This window comes from Eublepharis macularius, chromosome 3 (assembly GCF_028583425.1).
Source record: "Eublepharis macularius isolate TG4126 chromosome 3, MPM_Emac_v1.0, whole genome shotgun sequence".
NCBI lineage: Eukaryota > Metazoa > Chordata > Lepidosauria > Squamata > Eublepharidae > Eublepharis > Eublepharis macularius.
In genome coordinates this window covers 156,159,247-156,182,252 of record NC_072792.1, presented here as the reverse complement: position 1 = coordinate 156,182,252, position 23,006 = coordinate 156,159,247, and the positions used below count along the sequence as shown (strand labels likewise).

General features: G+C 43.1%; 1 protein-coding gene across 3 annotated transcripts; it reads right to left on the bottom strand.

Annotated features, from left to right (window-relative positions):
- Nucleotides 1-18: 18 nt before the first annotated feature.
- MTMR6 (myotubularin related protein 6) lies at nt 19-22,174 on the bottom strand. 3 transcript variants are annotated; one of them, XM_054974184.1, is made up of 15 exons: nt 22,068-22,174; nt 19,741-19,792; nt 14,868-14,984; nt 13,026-13,188; nt 12,741-12,898; nt 10,919-11,047; nt 10,128-10,262; nt 9,151-9,283; nt 7,972-8,081; nt 7,308-7,433; nt 5,464-5,513; nt 3,788-3,988; nt 2,567-2,701; nt 2,359-2,485; nt 19-1,086 (listed from the first exon to the last, which is right to left on the bottom strand). In XM_054974184.1, exons 5-15 carry the CDS (start codon nt 12,792-12,794, stop codon nt 823-825), a joined length of 1,464 nt encoding a protein of 487 aa, XP_054830159.1. In that variant the 5' UTR covers nt 12,795-12,898; nt 13,026-13,188; nt 14,868-14,984; nt 19,741-19,792; nt 22,068-22,174; the 3' UTR covers nt 19-822. The 3 variants fall into 3 exon arrangements, with proteins under 3 accessions (XP_054830159.1, XP_054830158.1, XP_054830160.1); XM_054974183.1 differs by lacking the exon at nt 19,741-19,792; XM_054974185.1 differs by lacking the exons at nt 19,741-19,792; nt 22,068-22,174 and adding an exon at nt 18,005-18,056.
- Between the last annotated feature and the right edge of the window lie 832 nt (nt 22,175-23,006).

The following is a 23,006-nucleotide window of genomic DNA, read 5'->3' as shown; positions in this document are numbered from 1 at the left end:
CCAACATTACAATGAACACCCTTGTTCAAAATACTTTAATCATTCTCACGGACACGAAAATTACAAGTCTCACCCTAAATTAGCTTTCACTTTGTCATACTCAGAATTGCGCAGAAGAATACGAGATTCAAGGATACAATTTCAGACCATTAACTATCTTGGAAACCAAGAATTTGTAAAAAGACTTTTAAAGAAATGGAGTGGAATTTGATAGTTACTGCCGTCAATGAACATATCTATAGATGGAATTTGCTGAGTGCCTCAGCACCTCTCTCTCTCTCTCTCTCGCGCACGCGCACACACACACACACACACACAAAATTAACGCTCTTTCTAGTTTGGTATACAGTACTTTTCATGGCATCTAAGACAACAAAAATTAATAACAGATTAAGTAAGAGTACACACACACTTTACCCTATTTATATATATACTTTCAGCTGTCCCAGTAGTAGTTTGTTGATTCTTAGAAGGAGAATTACAAAAAATCATTAACAATTTGGCAATGGACATATTAAGTAATAACATTCTGAATTATCCAGTGCAATCTATAAATTTATTATACTGCGAAGACATACCACTTTCATTCCTCAGTCAGTTCTCCATGTTTCCTTCAAGATGGCTATATTCAATTACACCTCAAAAAAAAAAAAAGAGCAAACATTGCTTGAACAACTAGTGTGCTACTCTAACTCTATGTTGACGAGTCTCTCTGATTACACAAGTTCGTTTTTGGTCATGCACCAAGAGATCCCTCTCACAAGGCCTGGTCGTGAGCAAATCTTTTCAGAAAGGACGAGACAGCAGTGCTCCAGGGGACACCTAACAAGTCATCCTGGCCACCCCATACTCCAAGCTGACAACGCCAGGCTCCGCTTTGGAGAGCTCTTCCATATACTCGCTGTACCGGTTGTCTGCTGCGTTGGAGCCCTCTATCGTCCGGAGGCAGTCAGTTGCAAGCAGCAAAGGCTGCTCTTTCTTGTAGCACGGGGATGTTCTATGCACCGGCGACAAGGAACGAACTGACTGCAAAGGTTCCTTGGTAAAGGATGCATCTGTCTCCTTGTTTACATGATGCCCCAATTTCTGAAATTAAAGAGGAATTATTCAAAGTTAGTAGTTTAATCATTTTCCTTCTGAACCGTTCCCCCCTGATTACCTGTTGCTCACATGCAGTCCTCAACACACTGGACCCTGAGTCCTTCCCCATGAACACATGGGGCCGGATCCAATTATGTGCAAATGGTAAAAAGAAATCTAAATGCTGTTCTGCTTGCGGAGGGGACGGCGCAAATTTTTTCGCAAATCTCTCACTCCTGTTCTAGTTTGCTCTTATACATAATGACATACCGATGCAAGATCTTGCACAACAATTTCCTTCCTCTCCCACACTGTACCCCAGAGAGCCTTTCTGGGCATGAAGAAGCTTCAGGAAAGGGACTGAAAATAAAGTGGCCAATATCAGCTTATCTCAAAGAGAGAACTGCAGAGCTGGAAAAAGTAAAGAAAAGGGCGCCCAGAATGATTAAGAGACTGCAGCAGGTTTCTTAGGGAGATTGGACAGAAAGAGCGTTTTCTCCCTCTCCCTAAATATTAGAACTCAAGGGCACCCAATGAAGCTGATGGGCAATAAATTTAGGACGCACAAAAGGAAATACTTCTTTATACGATGAGTGACTACAATTCAGAATTCGCTGCCAGAACATGTAGTGACGGCCACAGGCACAGACGGCTTTAAAAGGGGATTAGACAGATTCATGCAGGAGAGGTCTATCATTTGCTACTAGCGGTGGTGACTAAAGTGAACCTCCACATTCAGAGGCAGTAAACCTCTGAATGTTAATGCCAGGAAAGGCACATTCGGGAAAGGCCTCAGCCTCCGTGGCCTGTTGTTGGCCCTCCAGAGTAGCTGGTTGGCCACTGTGTGAGACAGGGTGCTGGACTAGGACTAGACCGACCACCGGTCTGATCCAGCAGGGCTTTCCTTCTGTAGTCCGCAACCCCAGAGAGCTGTCTAGTGCCAGCTCTGGAGCCTCATTACGTAAGTCACCGCAAGAGTTGCCTAGAGACAAAGGAGTTCAAGACAAACGGATTGGAGCCTTGGGCAAGTCTCCTTCAGGGCATACGCCTTAATTCAGTTTATTCTGGTCTGCAGATCCTCAAATGGGTCAGGAGGCAGAACGCTACCCTTTCCTCCCAATCACAAAAAGTATGACCAGAAAAGCAACAGAAATACGTTCTCACTTAAAAGCAACACATGGGTTAAAGACTGCATCTTCAAGGACAGAGATAATATTTTTAGGGAAAAAACAGGCCTCACAGAGCCAGAAAGAAAACCAGCTATTTCTTAATACTCACCAACTCCAATTCCTTAATGTCTTTCTCTAGTAGCTTATTTTGTTCACTCATGTTCATGACATAGCTGAGTAAAGACTGCCTGGGATGCATTGTATGATCAAACTGATGATACATGTTCCTCCAAAACCTGCATGTATCAACCATAAAAATATTTTAATACACTAGACAGATGCAGAAATGTAAAAACAAACCTCTAATTAAAACTTACTTAAAGTTAAAGGACACTGTGTCAGGCTCCAGAACTGGAAAGGACTGAGAAAAAAGCTCACTGTAGATGGGGTTTCGATATTTCTTTTGTTCATCCAGGAGGAAAGGCCAAAGGGAATAAGTCTTCTCTTTCAACCTTAAAATAAGGAGAGCTTAAAGTCAAGCACTGTTGAGTGGCTGACAAACTTCAATACTGTATTGCAGACTGGCACTTCTTGTTAGATTTTTAAAAAGCAAACAAAAGCAACATAAATTGCAGATTACTCAGATCAGACTAATTTTCAGGCCATTGTGTAAAAGTGCCGCTATAACATAGGAGGAGACGGAGGACCCACAAGTGCAAAATATAAGGTGCCTCACCATTAATCTACCATTCATGAAATAAGAAAGAGTATGCCAACTAGTTAATATTTTTAGTATTACTATTCTTACAGTAGGACAATTAATCAGAAACCAGTCTGCTATCCATTAGGTGTGACACTGTAAAAACAGATGACTACACCTTTTTTTAAGAAGTTTTACCAGCTTCCCTGACTATGTATCACACTTTTTGAAGGACATGCCATAACCTGTCACTTATTTTTTTTTTATTACAAAAGCCCTATGACACAAGTTTAGACAGTGAGTCAACCAACAGTCCTAAATTAAAGAAGCAGGAAACCCCATGAAAAACCACAATATGGGTCCCTGCCCCTTTCTGCCCCCAAAGCATCTTTCTGCACACAAAAGGGGCCCCTTCCTTTATCGCAATGATCTGACCAGCTTATTCTCAGATGCTGTACTGTACAGCTTGAGTCTCTTCTGCTCCCTTTGCCAAGTAGGCCATTAGCAGGCATAGTTAATGTGTAGCTGGGAATACAGCCACTGTTCTGCTGTTCTGCAATGCTGAGACAGCTGTGATTCCAGAAAAAAGGAGCAGGATAAATCTACACAGATCTGCAGCAGAGACTCTACTCTAGTCCAATGGCTAACCCAGTCCTGCACAAATTTATTCAGCAAGCAGAGTTGCAATATTCGATTTTTCCCACAAGAAACATGATATTGAACATCACCAGGATGGGGAATTGTTGCTGCTTTGCAGTTCAGCAAAGCATGACCCATCACCAAACACAGATCATGCCTGACTACTATTAGCATCCAAGAAAGATTTTTTCATTTCCTCTTATGGGGAAGGAAAAGAAAAGATTCACTTCTAGGCAAAAAAATTTGTAACAAGTCCTACTTGAGTTCCTCTCGCTCTTTTTGGCAGTTTCCAATGAAGTTTCCAAATTGGCAGGAATGGACGTGCTCATGGATCTGGAGGAGAAAAGCCTCATTGTACTCAAAAGCTTGCGGAAATTGCTCTGTCAGATGCCAGACACTTTCTAAAAATTGGGCGAACACTGGTGAGATTTCCTTTGGGTCTCCGTCCAATTGGCCGCATCTATAAAATATATTCCACATCAGTAACATCAACATAATCCTATGCAGTATGAAAAAGGCTATCACTAAAGCAATCTCTCTTGATACATATATTGGTATGACAATAAAGCCACTGGGGTTTCTACTTGTTGGTTTTATTAGCAAAAAAAAGTTGCCTGCAATCCTATTCTACAAATTATAAGAGCTGCAAGAAAAATGTAAGGATAAAACACAAGGGGTTGGATCTGGATTAAATTTTCCGCTACCAGAAAGAGAGGTGTAATTTCTGACAATTCCCTCTTCCTGTAGACCCCCCGACTTGCTGCACGTGCCATTTCTGAGGGCCCCCTTGTCTCCCATGAACAGCATTTCAGGGAGATAGATCAGCTGCAGTGGCAGAGTAGCAGCAGGAAAGTTCTGTTCTGCTGTTAGAAGTGCCTTCCATTACCGGAAAACTTAGTCTGGATCCAATCAATGGAAATACTGGACAACAACTAGTCCTGTACAGCCACATTATAACACACATGCTGAGTTTGGTCTCATTTAGGAGACAATAATTAGTAGATATGTACAAAGAAAAATAATATTGGCCAGGATCCAGTTTAATTCAGGAAGAAATAGCCCATTGGTCATGTCTGAACAGCAACCTCCCAGTTTCAAAAAGTGTTTGCTACAGGACTTGGGGGGGGGGGAGAGTGCTGCTGTTTGAAAAATGCAATTCCAAAGCCTTTCTTGGGCCCGCTTTTGAAACCTGGCTGATGAGTACTTAGGTGCTGCTAAACACCCCAGAGAAACATATGCAAGTCAAATAAAACCCATTGAGTTGCCAAAAAACAAAAAATAGAGCTGAAGTCTTGCCAAAAACATCAAAATGAGTAAGATTTTTCTTTAAAAATTGTATTAGAAATTTATCAGTTTTACAAGCTTATCAAAAGTTGCCTCAGGCAGATGCTGGAGAGTGCAGGATATAAATATTTTTTTAAAAAATCAATCAATACAAAATATATATTCCAAGCAAGACAAGTGGCCAGATTACAATGCATTCTTGTGTTTTCTGGGATCAATTCAAGATACCTATGTATGAATACATATTCATGGAAGAGGCAGCATGAGCAAGCACGCACATGGTCTACCGTTCTAAAAGGGCAATCGGGACTAGCACTGAGTACCTCCATGGGAGGTACAAGTCTCACATTAATAAGTTGATAAGCAAGAGATGCACCACATATAGAAGGCAGGGCTTTTAAAAACTCAAGTGCTCTGAACCTTCCCCAGCATCTTGGGTTGGGAAACTCAGTGGGAAAATTCCATTCTTAAAATGTCCCAGCCAAACAAGAATTCTAAAGCTAGATGAAACCTTCTGCTAGGCTAACAGAATGCACCTTCCTATAAGATTACAAATATGCAGGCATAGAAACGAAATATTAACATAAAAATTTAACAGTATACACTGAAAAACACAACATCTTTGAAGCACTCAGTTCTAGAGACCATTACCTGTCTGAAAACTTGTGTCCAAAAGCAATCCAATCTTTTTCTACCAAAACCTGGAAAACAACTAGGCATTAGTCCTGTAGAAACAAACTCTGCTCCCAGAAATGCTATCCCTGTTTTTATGCTGCAGGAACGTCACATCACGACGTTTTCTTGGCAGACTTTTTACAGGGTGGTTTGCCATTGCCTTCCCCAGTCATCTACACTTTACCCCCAGGAACCTGGGTACTCATTTTACCGACCTCGGAAGGATGGAAGGCTGAGTCAAGCTTGAGCCGGCTACCTGAACCCGGCTTTTGCCAGGATCGAACTCAGGTCGTGAGCAGAGCTTGGGCTGCAGTACTGCTGCTTACTACTCTGCGCCACGGGGCTCTTTTTAAATATCGGGGTAGTTCTCTGAAAAGTCCCATCTTCAGTATATATTAGTTTTAAAGTTAAGTGCGAAAAATAATAACTGTCATGTCTCTGTATATCCATGCCATGTTTGTTTGTTTGTTTGTTCTGTCACTGATGCCACAGTATATTGAATGTCTAATGTCTACCCTGCTGTATTCTCTCAGTAGCCATGTTCTTTTCATATTATAACCGTTATTCCTCCAGCCAGGATGGGCCTCCTGTTATCTTACAGAACTATGCATCTCCAAGCTAGAAACTACCTTGGAGACTCCAAGCGCTTGCCTTTGTTACTTTGCCCAGATGCTGAGAATTCAGTATTGTGTACTCACTGCTTAGCCATAACTATAATGGGTTCTCACAGAAACAGTGTACCCCTGCGCGCCAAAACGTAACTGTTGCTGGAACGCGGGAAAACTGAAGTATAATATTGACCTGTTGTTTGAATTGTCACTTCTACCAAGCTCTGTGATGGAGATCAGGCCTGAACTGTAAAATCCTGAATAAAGCCTTTTCTACTGGAACCAGTGTGTGTTCCCTGGAGAGGGACTGAGGGATCTACCTTCCAGGAACTGACAATAACATTAATAATAATATTTGATTTATATACCGCCCTTCAGGACAACTTAAAACCTACTCAGAGCTGTTTACAAAGTATGTTATTATCATCCCCACAACAATCACCCTGTGAGGTGAGTGGGGCTGAGAGCCATAGAAAAGCTGTGACTGACCCAAGGTCACCCGGCTGGCTTCAGGTGCAGGAGTGGGGAATCAAACCTGGCTCTCCAGATTAGAGTCCTGCTGCTCTTAACCACTATACCAAACTGGCTCTCAAATGTTGAAGAACATAATCAATCCAATACAACTAAGATTAAGGAAGACTTAAAACCAACATAGCAAGTAAATGGGCTTTTTCCAGCACAGCAGAACCTGTAGTACATACTCATTATAGGAAATTACTAGTGGCTAATTTTCCTTATGGGTTTGGAAACCAAATTCATTTAAATTGTTTTAAAAGCAGGTGTTGGCTGCAATCCTGTGTCCTACCGATTAAAAATTCATTTGCATTTGGATCTTAAGCTTGTCTATAAATGTAGAGATAAGCATCTTCAACAAGATTCGGGTCCAGTAGCATCTTAACAACCAACAAGATTTTCAAGGTAAAAGTTTTCGAGAGTCAAAGCTCCCTTCGTCAAAAACCTGGTATCCGACTAGAGGTGCTTTGACTCACGAAAATCTTATTGGCCTTTGAGGTGCTACTAGACTCACATCTTGCTGTTCTACGGCAGAACAACATCTCTACTGTCTGAAACTACCTTTAGCAAGGAGAGTCAGGTGTGGACTCACAACATCCATCCTTGCGAGGGAATCTGTCTTTAGGACAGTTTACAAAAAAGTTTCAAGCATGTGCCAACTACAAAGACAAACAAGTTTGACTTGACTTAAGTACTTACCATGAATCCTTTAATTGTTCTATAAAAGGGATCCAGCAATAGAGAACCCAGGGAACACACCTGAGATGTCCGGTCCCAGCCGTCAGAACAATGTACAAGCACGCTTGCGCTTTCAAAAGCTATTGCCTGTAAGAGGACAACAAACCTCACTTATGTCTGTGTGACAAAGAGGAAAAACGCATCCCACTAATTCAGTCTGTTTCAAATGTACAGTCTGTGCCATTTGCAGAAACGGGCCTTGATCACCACCTGCAGCTTCCCTGCTACGGCAAGAGAGATCTTGGCTTGGATCTGCTCCACCACCAGCACAACAGGCTGCAGGGAATTCGGAACGCACTTACAGCTCTGACTGTCCAAAGACGAAGGGAGAGAAAGTCAGTCGAATCCACCCCCCACCCCATAACAACAGATGGTCGGGCACCATTACAGCTGACAACACTGTCAACATGGAGCAGGCGTGGAGGTCCTATGAACATAATCACAAGAAACTGAACTCCTGTTGGATTTCTGTTTTCCTAAACTTAGGCAAGAAATCATTTATTTACTCGGGACTGCTGGGAACTTTTAGGATTCTGGCAGTTCTGTCACATCGCCAGGATTGTAACTGCTTGTCAAACACGAACTGTATCTTCCCACCATCCAAAAATTAAAATATGCAAATTACTTTGGCTAAGAAGATAGCGGCCTCCAAAACAGCTTTGATGTGACGCAGCCACCCAGAGCTCTCCAAACCAGATAGAAAGTCGTTGACAGAAAGCCCTCTCGTACCACAGACTAGAACGGAAAGAGACCCAGAGGTTAAGTTCAAACAGTAGCAGTTTCTTCTGCTATGAGTAAAAGTTCCTCTAATTGTTCGAAGTGTCTGAATCATTAAAAAAAAAACAGAAATCCAGGCCTGCTAACTACATGAGCAAACTTTTCCTTTGACTACACCAGTGTTGTTAGAAATATGACAATGTTACATGAAACAAAAAAGATATGATTACGTGTTGTTCGGTATAATACATGTTTGTTGGAAGTAGAAGGCTAAGGTCCTGTTCACACTGCTCACAACAATTACATGCAAAGCAAATGGGTACATCCCTCCCCACCCAAGCCTTAATTCTCCTGTATGCTTGCTCAACCCATGGCAGCAAGCTGGTCTAAACTGTTTCTTTGCAACATAGGTGTGAGTGGAATTCTTCTGCTAATGAAACACCTCTTTAAATAGATGCATTGATCGTGGAAGCTGGACGTGGTTCCCTACTAGTGTACGTTCTTGTGTTTTTAGAGAATCACATCGGCCTTTACCCTTTAAGTACGTAACGATGAAAATCAGCACTGCAGCTGTGGCAATCACAATGACTATGAGAACTGGCTCCTCCTTTGGCATAATGAATCCATTATCCCAGGGTAACAAGGGTAACAGGGTAACAAAGTACTCAAGTTAAAGAAATATGTTCATGAGACTTGCATAAACTCAAGGTAGCTTTTCATGTGCAGCATTTAAGAGACTGGCTTACTGCGATGCCAAGACAAGCTTGATTTGTTGTTATGATAAACGCTTGTTCGCACATCAGAGAAAACCAAAAGGTTTAGTCTAAATGAAATTTCATTAAGTTTAAAAGGGCTTTAATGGGGAAACACTGATGGATATTCCCCACAACAAGCCAATTTCCTCAAATCAGACAGATTGCAGGAGTTCACAACTCTTCTTGCTCACACGTGCCCATAGAATTAGATACTAACTTCAGTATTTTATGTAATATGTTTTCTTCATATATTACATTTTTAAAAAGAGACCTCTAGCCTTTTCTATTCATCAGCTTTTTTATGCCAGTTAGCAACACGTATATACACCTACCTTCCAAAAGTTTCTGCAGGCTGGATCTCATTACATGGATGTTTTCAATACCAACGAACTGGAATCTAATATTAGAATAGTTGTCTTCATTTTCATAACCTTTACCTGCTGCTCTGTTTGCTATTGCATTCAGCTGAAAGACAAGGAAGGTAAAAGTATCGTAAGGCAGGAAAAAAAACAACCTTTTTCTATTTTATTGTGTTTGCGAAGGACACAATATGGAGAAGTAGGACCATTTGGTTTCCAAATTTTAGAATGATTTTGCAGTTCTTCATGAACTTTTTGCTGCTAAGTCAGGTCTCGAACCACACTGAATTTTGGGAACAGGAAGTGCCAGAAACCGTCCTCTGTGTAGTCAATGACAGGCCACAGGTTACACAATACAGGGATGGAGATTGCCCCACTTATCAAAGCTACATATCCTAGAAGTGTAGGAAACAACAGCCAGGATCCAAAGAGTTACTCAGAGCAGGGAATGATCTGGATGCAAGTGATCCAACAACCTCCTGAAACGAAGAAGATCTAGGTCAATACCTGCAAGGGATGTCACTTGGGAACCCTACATATGCTGCTCTGGTTTCCAGGGCGGGGAGGAGGGGAATACAGTTAGAAATGGATAAAACCTCTGGTGTACAAAAGGGTTTAGGGCATGCTCAGTGAGGATTTTTCCTTGAAACAAAGGCCCCTAACACATCACCAAGTGCTTCTGAGCCCCGCCTCACGGTTTCAAGAGTGGTTTGATCTGTGGCATGGAGGACTACTGTCTTGAGAAGCATAACAGCAAGCTGCACAGTCCTCTGGATCCTGGCCAACAAGCTTAAATGAGTAGGCAAATTCCTCCAAAAGGGATCAAGCATCAATTACCACCCCCTACACCTACTTTAATGCAACAGTAACTCCTCTCCTCCCTATCCTAGAACCTCAGTACTAACATTGAAAAAGCTGAATACTGAAAAAATCAGCATCTAGACACATACCTTAGGTCTGGTGTCCACAACATACATATAACAATTAGAACGATTGGCTTTGCTGATTGCTTGCAACATGTGCTCATCCTCCAAGCATCTGGCACTGAACCCAGAAAGAGGTTGACTACATCTGCAAATGGCGGCCTAGCAAGAAGATGGAGAGGCAAAAATAAGACGCAGGCAGCAACGGACCTAAGCAAGCACTTTAGCAGCATCCTGAGATTATTCCACGGGTTGCACAAGAGAAGCTAAAACCAGTGCTGTGATGCTCCGTCTCTGAACACACAACACTGGACTCTGGAAATGCACGCTTTCACACAGTTTATGGTTTGTACTTTCTATAAAGACAGAGCATTTCTCTAATTTTAGGGATAAATCTAAGATGACAGATCCAGATTAGTATCTAAAAAAGGCAGTATGAATTATAAATAAGAACATACATAGCGGACACAGGCCAGTTTCAACTCCCAAGACACAACATTTTGTTTTTTAACATTCCATACAAGATATTAGTTATAGAATCAACTCCTCTCCTCTACTGCTGGGGGGGTGGGTGTTGAACTTTTGAAAACTTAACGCCCCTCCCAGTATAGATAACTGTTACATGAAAAACTTAAAAGTTCTAAATCTTAAAACTTAACCCAGCATTAGCGCACCATATTGTTATGTGCCACTAGCACTCATTTTTGCAGAACTACCATAGATCAAACAGCCCAGGTTCCTACACTAACCCTCTTGTCTTTTCCCAGGTTGGAAAACAGCCTTTAGCCCACTTGCACTGAAAGGAAATCAGACTATACCTCATTATCTTTATGGTAATATGACAACACAGGGAACCTTCCTTTGCTTCGGAACTTAGAACTGCCAACAATTATGGGCTTGCTTGCACTCCTAGGAACATAAAGTTCTCTGGGATAAGTTTCACAGATCTGAGAGAGAAGGGAATAAAAGGAATTGTAATGAACACCCACAAACCCAAGATGAGGCATCCATTGAAATCAACTGGGTGGGCCTGGTTGGTGAAGCGCCAGCAGATCCCTCTTTCATTAGAAACTGACAGGCTATCCAGCCTCTAGAAAATGTCTTGACAAATGGGAACAGAGGACAGCCCCACACGAAGGAAGGTGCACCGGCTTATGCTCTACCTTAAGAAAGGGGGTTATGGAAAAGGACATATGGAAAAGGAAAAGGTTATGGAAAAGACGACAGTAGCAAAGCAGCATTGTTCATGATGCTGCGTTATTAGGGACATCATGTGCAACAGGGCCCACTTGCCTAGCACATAAAGTGAAAAAAAAACCCCACATCTTTATAGAGGCTTGTTGCTACTGAGCAGGAGTTTAGCTGCTTGGCAATGACCTCACTCCACACCCAGCTTTCTCAGCCCCTCACAGGAAAACTTTTTCTCTCTTCAGGCCTGAAAAAATGTCAGTGGCAACAAGCAAAATGAGGACTTATGAAACAGTAAAACGTGTCCTTCCCTACACATTTCTTGAGGGGCCGAGTGCTTTTTTGTACAGAAAAAAATAATGTGACATTTTCTATTAAACACTAACAAGGAGGAGAGACAAAAAATGGGAACGTGTTACAAAGGCACATAAAATTAGTCACCTCAGACCTCAAATTTTTAAAATTATAGTTTTGAAGCTGACAATTAACAGAAGGAACCAAAGGGTGTAAACGGCTTGGATGCTGCCGAGATTTCCGTGGGTGCAAGCAGCATGTGTGCCATCTTTACCGATTCCTCCCTTGCATGGAAACGGAACCCTGTCCCCCTCGCCCAAAGGCTATTCCTGGGAAGGAAGGGACACGGACACGGACACGGACACGGACACACTCTTACAGAAATCTAGGTGTGATCCAAGCCATTTTGTAATAAAATACTACACCGAAGTACAGCCCCTGCCCCCAGGGGGGGGAAAGAACCAAAATGCTGGATAACAGATGAGATACTGCTCAGTTATCATTTTAGGAAAACCAATAAAAATATCCAGTAAGCAGCTCAACACACCCCTGGAGTAAAATTCTCCTGACATGTAAGAAGTGCACAGTACTGCCAAGGGAAGAGGCAAAGCAGTTCATTAAGATACAGGAGGAAAATTAGGGAATTGGGGCGATAGAGTCGCCAAAAGGAGCCTTCAATAAAATCAACTTCTGCCACTGAAAACAAAACAAAAATGCCCGTTTACGTTCTTTTCTTTAGTTAGGGAGAGAAAAATGTAAAATGCAGCTAATGAAACCCACAACTATAAGAGATCTGAAGGTTATTTGCAGCCCTCCCTCACTGCTGGTGTGAGCCCTGTAATAGCAGGGAAGGGGGTCTAACTAAATTCCTCTAGATTATCTACCCACTGATCAGCTAGGGTCATCCATCACCTGTGCACACAATGGGGCACGAACTCACTCAAGAGCTATGGAAAGGCTGAAAAAAAACAAGGCACCCAGAAGCCTTTTAAAACAGAGTTTTTTCATGGGAAGAAAGAATAAACCAAACTTCTGACAATTATGTCAGTGCCAAAGGAAAACATCCACCAATTTAACCATCATTTCAAACACCCCCAATTTACAGAAAGAATGCAAGCTTTCAGAACTTTTCCTCCATAGGGGCAGGTAATCTCTTACCTTATAATCACGGTTTGCATCTGACAATTGCCAGTTAGAGTTGGGCACACCCATCCGATTGTACTCTTCTGCAAGATCAATAAGCTGCCAGCCTCGAGCTCGCACCGCCTCGCTTTGCTTTGGATTGTATGAGAAGGCATAAAGTTCATCGTATCTTGCTGAACAATTCAAGAAAAGGGGGGGAAAGAGAAAGAAGTCTGACCCCTGGTGGTTAATTTTGGGAGAACAACCAAAGGCATATGTTAGTCCAAGGCACTCCAGAGATGGAGGCAGCCAGTCAATTACCTGGTCTAGACAGCTGAAGCAAGGAATTATAAATATCATGGCAGTCTCTCTCCCTGGGAACAATGAAATGAACTATCCTGAAGTTTTTGCACTGGATCACCAGAGGGCACCCTGATGTTGTCAAGGCAAGTTTCTCCACGGCAGCAATGTGGTGGTGCAGTATCTGTAACACACAAGACCCAGAAAGGATGACTGACAGCTCTGAACAGATCCACCAAACTTAAATGACAACATCATAAAATCAACACCTCAACATGTCATGTCCAATTTGTTTTTGATCATATTGTGTTACCTGAATCTATCCTGAACACAGAACTTCACTGGGTTCTCATGAGTAACAGCATTAAAATTCTTTCTATTCATTTTCTCTACTCCGTAATTAATTTTACCAACTTTTGTCACGTGCCATTTTGTAACCCTTTCTGTAAACTAAAAAGCCTCCTTCGCCTTAATCCCAGGGAAGGTGCTCTACCACAGGATCATTTTGATGACCCTTTTCCATGACTCTTTCAGGCCTTCAGTATCCTTTTTGAGATTCAGCAACTAGAACCGTATTCTGAAATGGCACCCTTATATTCCTACACAAGGCCTTTTCTCCTCAATCCCTTTTCTACTAACACCTAGCTTAACATTGAGTTTTTTCACTGGAGCCTCACACTGAACCATTTTCATCAATCTATCCTCCAGGCCCTCATTATCTCTTTCCTTGGTCCGTCACCAGCCATTTAAATCTATATTTCAATTGAAGATTTTTGCCCCAATATGCACCACTGTACTCATTCAAACTGAACCTCATCTGCCATATTAAGTAGCAAGTTTGGAAGAAATCTTTTTCCAGCTCTTCACACACTGATTTAGTTTTTACCATCCTGAGTAATCTGGCATCATCTGCAAATGTTGCCACCTTGATGTTCACCACCAACTGCTGACTGTTTATGAACAAATTAAATAGCATCGGTCCCAACAGTAACCTTTTGTGGAACCTCAAGGCTTACTTCTCTCCATTGCAAGAACTGCTATTCTCCGCTGCCTCTTGCCCTAGTCCACAAAAGAACCTGTTCTCTGAACCCACAACTCAGGATCCACTTTGGTGAGGGACTTTGCCAAAAGCTTTTGATAAAGTCCCTCTATAGCCTAGTACATAATGTCTACCAGATCACTGTTGTTCATGTGTTTGATAACTCCCTCAAAGAACAAGTGGAGCCTTTTTTTACTAGAAGGTCAGCACACAGAGGCCGGATATCCACTTTTCTAGTGGGATCGATTGCAGAATAGGCAGCATTTCTGAGAATGCAGCCTTGGAGACTCTGTGGACTTTAACCTCCTGCCTAGTAACCTAAGTTGTACTTCCCAGACCATAGAGCTATGCCGATTCCAGACGGCCCTCCCCGTCCCGAAACGTTGCGCATCGTCGCGCGGAAAACACGGTATTTTGCGTTTTCCGCGCGATGACGCGCGACGTTTCGGAATGGGGAGGGCCGTCTGGAATCGGCCCTACACTTTCTTCTCTGCGGTATGGCCTCTGAGTTTCCATTTGTGCTGTGGATACTGACATGCACCATGGCTATTGGCTTCTCCCCCGCACTACAACCCCCCTATCTAGACTGCGCTTCATGCCTGCAACCTTTGCCTCAGACAGTTTAAGACATTCACCTTCTGGTCAATATGCTCATCACAGACCCATATCTCTACTTCCCTAAGGATCAATATCGTGCTCATGACAAGCCAGGACACTAACTTTGGGGAGTCATGTGCCTCAGTCTATTTTGCCCTCAGAAGATGCACAACGCCAAGGAACAAAATGTAATTGAAGGAACGAGATGGTACGTTCAGAATCCTTACCCATGTTTCTTTCTGGTTGGCATCTATAAATAAGAGATGAGTGGCTGTAAGGTAAAGTGTTCCAGTTTGTGACTTGCTGCTTGTACTGAATCTGTCTAGCAATTTCACCTGTTCAACCTGTGAGTGAAAAGGTGGGGGGGGGGGAGATTCTCATGAGGAACATACAAGATACAGCTCTGACATAGCAAAACTCCCATTGCTTGGTACCCTTAAAGCTATCCAGTTCAGAACCATGTAAAAAAAAGTCCAAGGCAACAACTTTGTTCATTTCCTCTATTTGAAGAAAAGCTGAAACTAAGCCTATGGGCAAAGTGCCCCAAGCACATGCAAAGCACATTTTTCCTTTTGAGGAGAATCATTTTGCGTTTGCCTAGAATCTGACTGGTTACACTGTTGAATCTGCTGTCCTACGTCTCAAACCAGAGTGGGGACCCCCAAGGATGCTTCCACTCTGTAAAGGACAGCCCGGCAGGCGCTTGGCTGAGAACAAGCTCAGGTTCTACTCTGGCTCATCTACACAGCACCTGGGAGACTGACATTCTGGAACACTCTCCCTGAATAGCAACTCTCACAATGTATTGTCGAAGGCTTCCACAGCCGGAGAACGATGGTGGTTGTGGGTTTTCCGGGCTGTATTGCCGTGGTCTTGGCATTGTAGTTCCTGACGTTTCGCCAGCAGCTGTGGCTGGCATCTTCAGAGGTGTAGCACCAAAGACAAGAGATCTCTCAGTCTTTTGGTGCTACACCTCTGAAGATGCCAGCCACAGCTGCTGGCGAAACGTCAGGAACTACAATGCCAAGACCACGGCAATACAGCCCGGAAAACCCACAACCACCATAACTCTCACAATCCTTTAAAGCTGTGGTTCTCAAAATGGATTGGGACTAAAAGTGAGTTGTCGCTTTCTCACAGCAGGGTCAGAAAGCCTGGAGGGAGAAGGCAGGACAGGGCAAGCTGGGAGGAGGCAGCTCTGGAAAGTTGCTTGGAGTTTACTGCACCATAACATGCAAAAAGGCCATGAAATATGGCCTGTGTGGCTCACACAGGGAGCTTTGACTCTTGAAAGCTCATACCTTGAAAATCTTATTGGTCTCCAAGGTGCCACTAGACTCAAATCCTGCTGTTCTACTGCAGACACTAACTTGTGTACATGTGTGTTATGACACCTCATTCATGCACAGTAACGGCAAGTATGGCTCAGCTAGGACATTTTTCTGGTTTTGCAACTTCTTATTCTAGCAGCCAGCTGAGAGGATAAAATCCAGTAATAGTCTGTGTAGGAAGCAACTCTAATGCTACTGATTCCAGAGTCCACATTAGCAAAAGTTCGTCTGGCAGGAACACTTCAGTAATATTGGAAAAGGTTCAGATAATATGCCATCAATATATTCTTCTGCATTTACAAGCTACATTTTCATGTACTTTTTTGGTAGAGATGAGGTAGCCCCTTGTACTCCATCTCCCACTTCAGTTTCGCCATCACAGGCTTTCCATTCAGCCCATTGAGGAAGGAATTTAGACTGAGAAGAAAACTCATGGCACCCCAACCAAGCAGGAGGTGGCTGCAACAACAACAAAAAATCACCCACTGGGCAGCATATGTACCCCTCAGAGGTGCAAAAGAAAAGGCTAGGAAATGTTCCTGATACAGGCAGAAGGGACATGGCTTCAAAATACTGCAAACATCAATCCAATTAGCATTGGGTAGCCTAAATCTATACTGCTTAAAAGTGGCATCCCCTTGGCTCCTGCGTTTCTCCTTCTGGTAACGTCCAGTAAAACAGAACGTGCATGTTATCATGTCCCAGGCTTCTCGGCCTCTCTTTCGCTTCACTGGCTGCCACTTCCAAGGAGGGAAACTATATCATGTATTTTTATTTACTACATGTTAGGGGAAGAGAAAGAAGGGAAGATGCAGGGCTGCTGCTGCTGCTTATGGTAAGGGCCATGTCCAGTCCTGGCCTAAGACTGAGGGAATAGGTTTCTGTCTCAAACCTATGAAAGCTATTCCAAACACAAAGCCAGAAGCCCATTCCCAAGAATGGACGTGATGTCAGAAAAGCAGCTCCTGAGCGGGTAACAGCAGTACGGACCAACTACCTCAAGGGCACTGTAAAGAGAAGCTGCTGGGCTGAGCAGAGCTGGTGCACTGGCTGATGCAAGGATAAAGGTGGCTGCCAGGGCTTTAAAGTTAAGAACCAGTATCATGAATTGAGCCCAGAAGCATGCTGACAGCTACAGTGTTTCTGTGATAGGAACATAATGAACAGTCCCAGTTGAAACACCACCACATTCTGAATCAAGCCAAACTTTGGGGCTGTCTTTAAGGGTGGCCCCACAAGGAGTATGTTACAGTCATCCAGTCTACAGGTTTCAGAAGCATGGACCAGCATGGCTAGAAAGGACAACTTACAAATAAGACGAAGATGAGAGAAAGCGCTCCTACTCCTACTCTACTACTCCATCAGCAAGGCTGAGTCCAGGACCACCCTCAAACCCTTCCTGTGATTATCTCAAGTCAGCCAAACACAGCCTCAAATGGGCAAATCAACCACCATCCCACTCTTCTGTCCAACATCACCACTGTCTGGGGTTTTAACTGCATCTTGCTCACCCCTCGTCCACTTGAGCACAGGACTCCAAACGCTAGCCCAAAACATAGCTGCTTCTGGAAGGTTGATTCATTACAACTTTAGATGGATGTCATCAGCATATTAATGGCATCTCATCCCAAATTCAAGATTATGTCCTTCATCAGCTGAACTAAAGTATCAAAAAGCATTGGAGAGAGAACAGAGACCCGGGACGCATCACATTTCAGGTCCAGCAATCTATCTGACAGACGCTCTTAATTACACTCTGTCAAAAAAAATAATGAAACCATCAGAGTGTGGCCCCTGTAATCCATACATTCTAGTAGTATTTGACGGAGCATGGTGTTAAAAGCAGCCACAAACCTAAACAGGAGGCATTGCCTCTACCCATTTGTATTCAGAAATCATTTATTAGAGAAAACAAAGCTGCTGGACCCAAATTAGAGCAGGCTAAAGGCAGATTTTAAAAGCTATGCTAAAAAGTTCACAGTCATTTTTAAGCCCATTTGAAATTCATTTGTCATATTCTAAAGTTTGCTTACCTGAATCCTATCATTAAGCCAAAAATACCCAACCACGAAAGAAGCCCTGAAAGCTTCAGCAAGGATGCATTCCTCTTACTTTCTTGGCAGAACTGCCTCATTAGTGCTTACTCAGAAGCCTGCTGCTAGATTTCCAGCCAGGGTTCTGCCATTAGATTCAGGGAAAGCTCCATATACAGCAGAATTGAAATTCAAGATAGATACAGCAACAAAAGAACCTCTTACATCAGCAGTGCAAATGTTTGCAATTCTCATTGTTAATGCTTTACTTGGCTGAGTTATGTTGTATGATCAGGCCTTTGCTTTTTAAAAACGTCAACAGCATAAATCAGTAAACACTAAGTATGTATTTTCAAAATATATCAACTGAATGAAAGTTCATTTGTAGCAAATGAGAAAGCAGACTTTCAATCAGGAGTTTCAACCAATTTGGAACCAAAGTAGCCTGCTAACTAGAATCAGCTACATGGACAAACAAGTCTTATGATTAGACTGTAGCTAGGAAGCCCTTCAGGTACAGATTTGTCAATTTATTAACAATTGCACCCTACCTTGTCACTCTGTGCCTTTTTGATATGCACAGGCTGTACATCAATGAATAAATAAGTATGACTGTCCACAGGAATGAAGGTCAGCAGTACAGGTATCATTTATCCTCTAGCAGACAGGAGCCAACATTTTAAAAGATTAACCTTCTTGAAAGCAATTTTTTAAAAATGTGCAACATAATTCCTTTTCTCCTAATCAAGTTTATGGTTCAATTGTGGGGTTATTAAAAATGTGGCCACTGGGATCTCAGTTTTTGGGAAAACAGTAACCTAGCAGCAGGCAGCCGAGAGCCTGAAGAACTGTTAAACTATTTGCATTGCGCTGCACGTTAAAACAGAGAAGACACAAATATATATAGACTTAAGGAGTGGCAACCAAAGGCTAATTTGGTATAAAGGTAAACAGCTGACCTCCAAGCCAGTTTGGTGTGAGAGCCAGTTTGTTGTAGTGGTTAAGGGTGGCAGGACTCTAATCTGGAGAACTGGGTTTGATTCCCTACTCCTCCACTTGAAACCAGCTGGATAAAGGAAAGCTTCTAACCACTATGTTTCTTTACATGGTGATCTCAATTTTCCTTTTAAGTTCTGCACAAATTATTCAACTACACCTAGCTTGGGCATTTAACAAATTCTTCATTCTTTCAACAGATCACCATTTTAAATCCCATACAATTGTTTAAGTGTACTTTTTTCAACCTTAGTTTATGATTTTCGTTATTTTCATGACTGTATGTGTGTAAAGTGACATCAAGCTGCAGCAGTCTTATGGCGACCCATATAGGATTTTCAAAACAAGAGATGAACAGAGGTGGTTGGCCATTGCCTTCCTCTGTGTAGCAACCCTGGACTTCACCCAGGGCTGACCCTGTTTAGCTTCCAAGATCTAATGAGATCAAGCTAACCTGGGTCATCTCTCTATAAACAAGATACATTTTTCTTCAAACTCTTCCAGCATTAGAAAAGCCATTAATTTCAGTTTATTCTTTGAAACTTTTGCATTTAAACAGTCGATCAACCACCAATTTTTTCCTTCCTTCTGCCACTTCATATACATTTTGATAGAAATTAATCTGAAGATGCTGCATGTCAGTACAGAACACCAACAAAACTTCAGTGATATATCATCGTTTATCATACACTTCACTGAAAGTGGACAGTCCATATAGCTTAGAGATTACTGGCACTTACATCATATTTCAGGGAAAGATCAATGATCTTCTGCAATACAACTGAGCTGTTGCTGAAATAAAGAAGGTAAATGGAAGCAGAGCAAGATTTATCTTTCTATAGTTAAAGAGCTCAACCCTAATCCTTTTTAAAAATCCCCATTACTTTAAAAATAATTTCTAGCCAGAGCTTTCCTTCCATTCATATAAACAAACAGAGCCACAGATTTAAGACTGAAGGGGAGTGGGGGAGCAAGAAAGGAAGCTTTCAAATTGCTTCAGTACTCTTTTCCACATTAGTATCATTCCATTAATTGCATGAGAACTTAAGTTGCCTTGAAGAGCTAAATCAGATGGGAAGTGTGCAGCAGCATAACCAACAAGAATCCCTTGCTCAGGTTTCCACTGCAAAGAGGTGGTAGAATCTGGAAAGTGTTTTCCATCCCCAAATGCTATGATCTCAGAAAAAATGGAGCCTCCCTTGGCTGCAGCCTCATCAGAAAATATTGTCATGCACACTACATGAAAATAGACACACCCAATCATGCAAGACATGAATCTATTGGGGTATTTCTACATTATAGTGAAGAACACCAGCTGCTGCACTGCCCTAAAATTCTGAAGACGGCATCCCCTTAAAAGACACAAGACTCCACTGATGTGTGAAGTGAATTACACACAAAAAATGGGATCAAGCCAACAGCACAGTTTCACTGGGGCTTCATTTGCCAATTTAATTGTCTTTCTCCTCTGAGCAGTTAATGATAAATATAATACAGCTTGGGGAGTGGGGTAGAATACAAGGCAATACGTTCAACAAGGAAACACTATGGGGTGAGCTGTAGCACAATGGGCTCTCATTTTGCACGCCCCTCACAAACACTGAATTATAGTATTCTTATGGCATATACAGGGGTGAGAAGAGGTCCTAATAGTATCCTCCTTTCCTTTTTGTATCAACCAAGGATGCATCAGCAACCTAACCCAATTTTCCCCACACAAACCTATGAAATAGTAAAGAGTCCAGTAGCACCTTTAAGACTAACCAACTTTATTGTAGCATAAGCTTTCGAGAACCATAGCTCTCTTCGTCAGACTTGCATCTGATGAAGAGAGCTGTGGTTCTCAAAAGCTTATGCTACAATAAAGTTGGTTAGTCTTAAAGGTGCTACTGGACTCTTTAATATTTTGCAGCTACGGACTAAGATGGCTAACTCCTCTGGGTCTAAAACATGAAATTGTGCACTGCAGCCTAAGCCAAAGTGTAAACATGTTTACACAAAATAAAAAACAGGGCATTGCTTACCAGTGCAGCAATTCAGGCAAGGAACACCAAAAGAACAGCATATACATAATATCATTTGCAGATCCCCTCATGCCTTGGATGGGAGGTGGGATTTGTCTTCTAGATCAGCTCAGGCCCCCAGACTGCTAATTACAAAAACAACACAGGAGGCAAGACTCTCCCAATTCAGTGACAGCTATTTCCAATTAAGTGTGTTTATGCACCCTTCCTACATTTTCAATTGGAAGTGAAGCCCCACAGATGTCAGCGGGACAGGACAAAGTCATCACGCACAGACACTGCACCTAAAAATGTCACGGAAAGATCCTAAGGACAGCACGAAACTATTCTGCTTTGCCACACAAGTCCGTGCGACTTGTTAAATGATTTCTAACCCTCTTCTCCCAGCTAGGGTAGGGGTGCTTTTAAAGGCTGCGCGCGGGCTCCCAATGGGGCTTTCTCCCGAGCAGGCGTACGTCAGACCGGGCTGCTCCAGCTACATTACGGGCACAACCTTTTGCGGATTAGCAGGATTTGAGTCCAGCGGCACTTTAGCGACCCGCAAGATTTTTAGGACATGAACTTTCGAGAGTCACAGCTCCTTTCGTCAGATTCCTTGTACCGTCTTCAGCGACAGCTAAGATATTACCAGATTGCATCGGACGAAGGGAGCTGTGACTCTCCAAAGCTTACACTCTGAAAATCTTGGGGGTCTCTCAGGTGCCACGGGACTCAAATCCTGCTGTTCTACTGCAGACCAACCCGGCTACCTACCTGACACTACCTTTTGTAGATTAGGGGCCGCTTCGCTGGTAGCCCGCAAAAGCGCCAACCACGTTACAAACTTCCCTTACAAACCCCGGAGGCTCCCGTATGCACCACTGTTGTTGACACGGCCGCTTGTGTCCTCCCCCCCCCCCGGTCCTCTTGCAACACAAGCCAGGCAGCCCTCAGACGGCGCAGAGGAAACACCAGCCCGGAGGAGAGCCGCTAGACGAGCCAGGGCAGGGAAGGGCCACCGAGGCACAGAAGGCCGCCAGCTAGGCCCGGCCCCGTTCAGTTACCTTCGTGGTACGGATGTGCTCCATGATGCCGCCGCGCCCAACCCCAGCGCCGCCAGCTGCCGCCCCTTTCCAGCAGGCCGCGCAGCCCACCCGGCGTCTCCAGGAGACACTTCCTGGCCATCGAGAGAAAGGGAAAGCGCGGCTAGGAAGAGGCAGAAATGGGCCCACAGCGACCCCTACGGCGTGGAGGGCAGAGAAGGGGCGAGGCTGGCAGAGCGGCTTTCTTCTGCGCATGCCTCTGCCTTGACGGGCGGTAGAATGAGATGATGTGGTCGTGCCCGAAAAGCACGTTTTTATTGTCCTTCCAAGTACGCGCTTCTTGAAAATTTATTTATTGCTGATAGCGAAAGGCCCTTGCAATCTTAACTTAAGAAATAACAGAAATCGAAAAGAAAAAAAATACAAGTCCACTGTACAGAATTTAAAAATAGCAATTTTGTAATCCGCTAATTCGCAAAAGAACCTCCTCAGGATACAGTGAAGCCTCCCGCCATTAGCATTCCACACCCTGGGAAACTCCTACAGGATGACTCAGCTCAACCCCACCCCTCCTGAGTAGATACAAATGACCTGCCAACATCTTTTCCACACTGACGCTGAGAGATCTCTGTCTTTTGGTGCTATACCTCTGAAGATGCCAGCCACAGCTGCTGGCAAAACGTCAGGAACTACAATGCCAAGACCACGGCAATACAGCCCGGAAAACCCACAACAACCATCGTTCTCCGGCCCTGAAAGCCTTCAACAATACAATTTTGTAATTGTTGTTCCTACGGTTTTGTATGTATATTTTAGCTTTAGTTTTGTTTTAATCGTTTTAATGCTGTGTTTGTGTTTGGATTCCTGATTTTTTATTTTTAAACCTGGCATATTAAGGAAGAAGAGTCTACACCTGATATTAATTTTTTGTTCACAGAAATGAACGTTGGGGAACTGACG

Bases quoted from the DNA above. Each gene is read 5' to 3' on its own strand.
- MTMR6 (XM_054974183.1), bottom strand. From the start codon at position 22,091: ATGGAGCACATCCGTACCACGAAG. The intron at 9,284-10,127 runs GTATGTGTCTAG...CTTGTCTTTCAG, and splicing joins TTGTGGACACCAGACCTAAG to CTGAATGCAATAGCAAACAG. The intron at 5,514-7,307 runs GTAAGTACTTAA...GTTGTTTTCCAG, and splicing joins GAACAATTAAAGGATTCATG to GTTTTGGTAGAAAAAGATTG.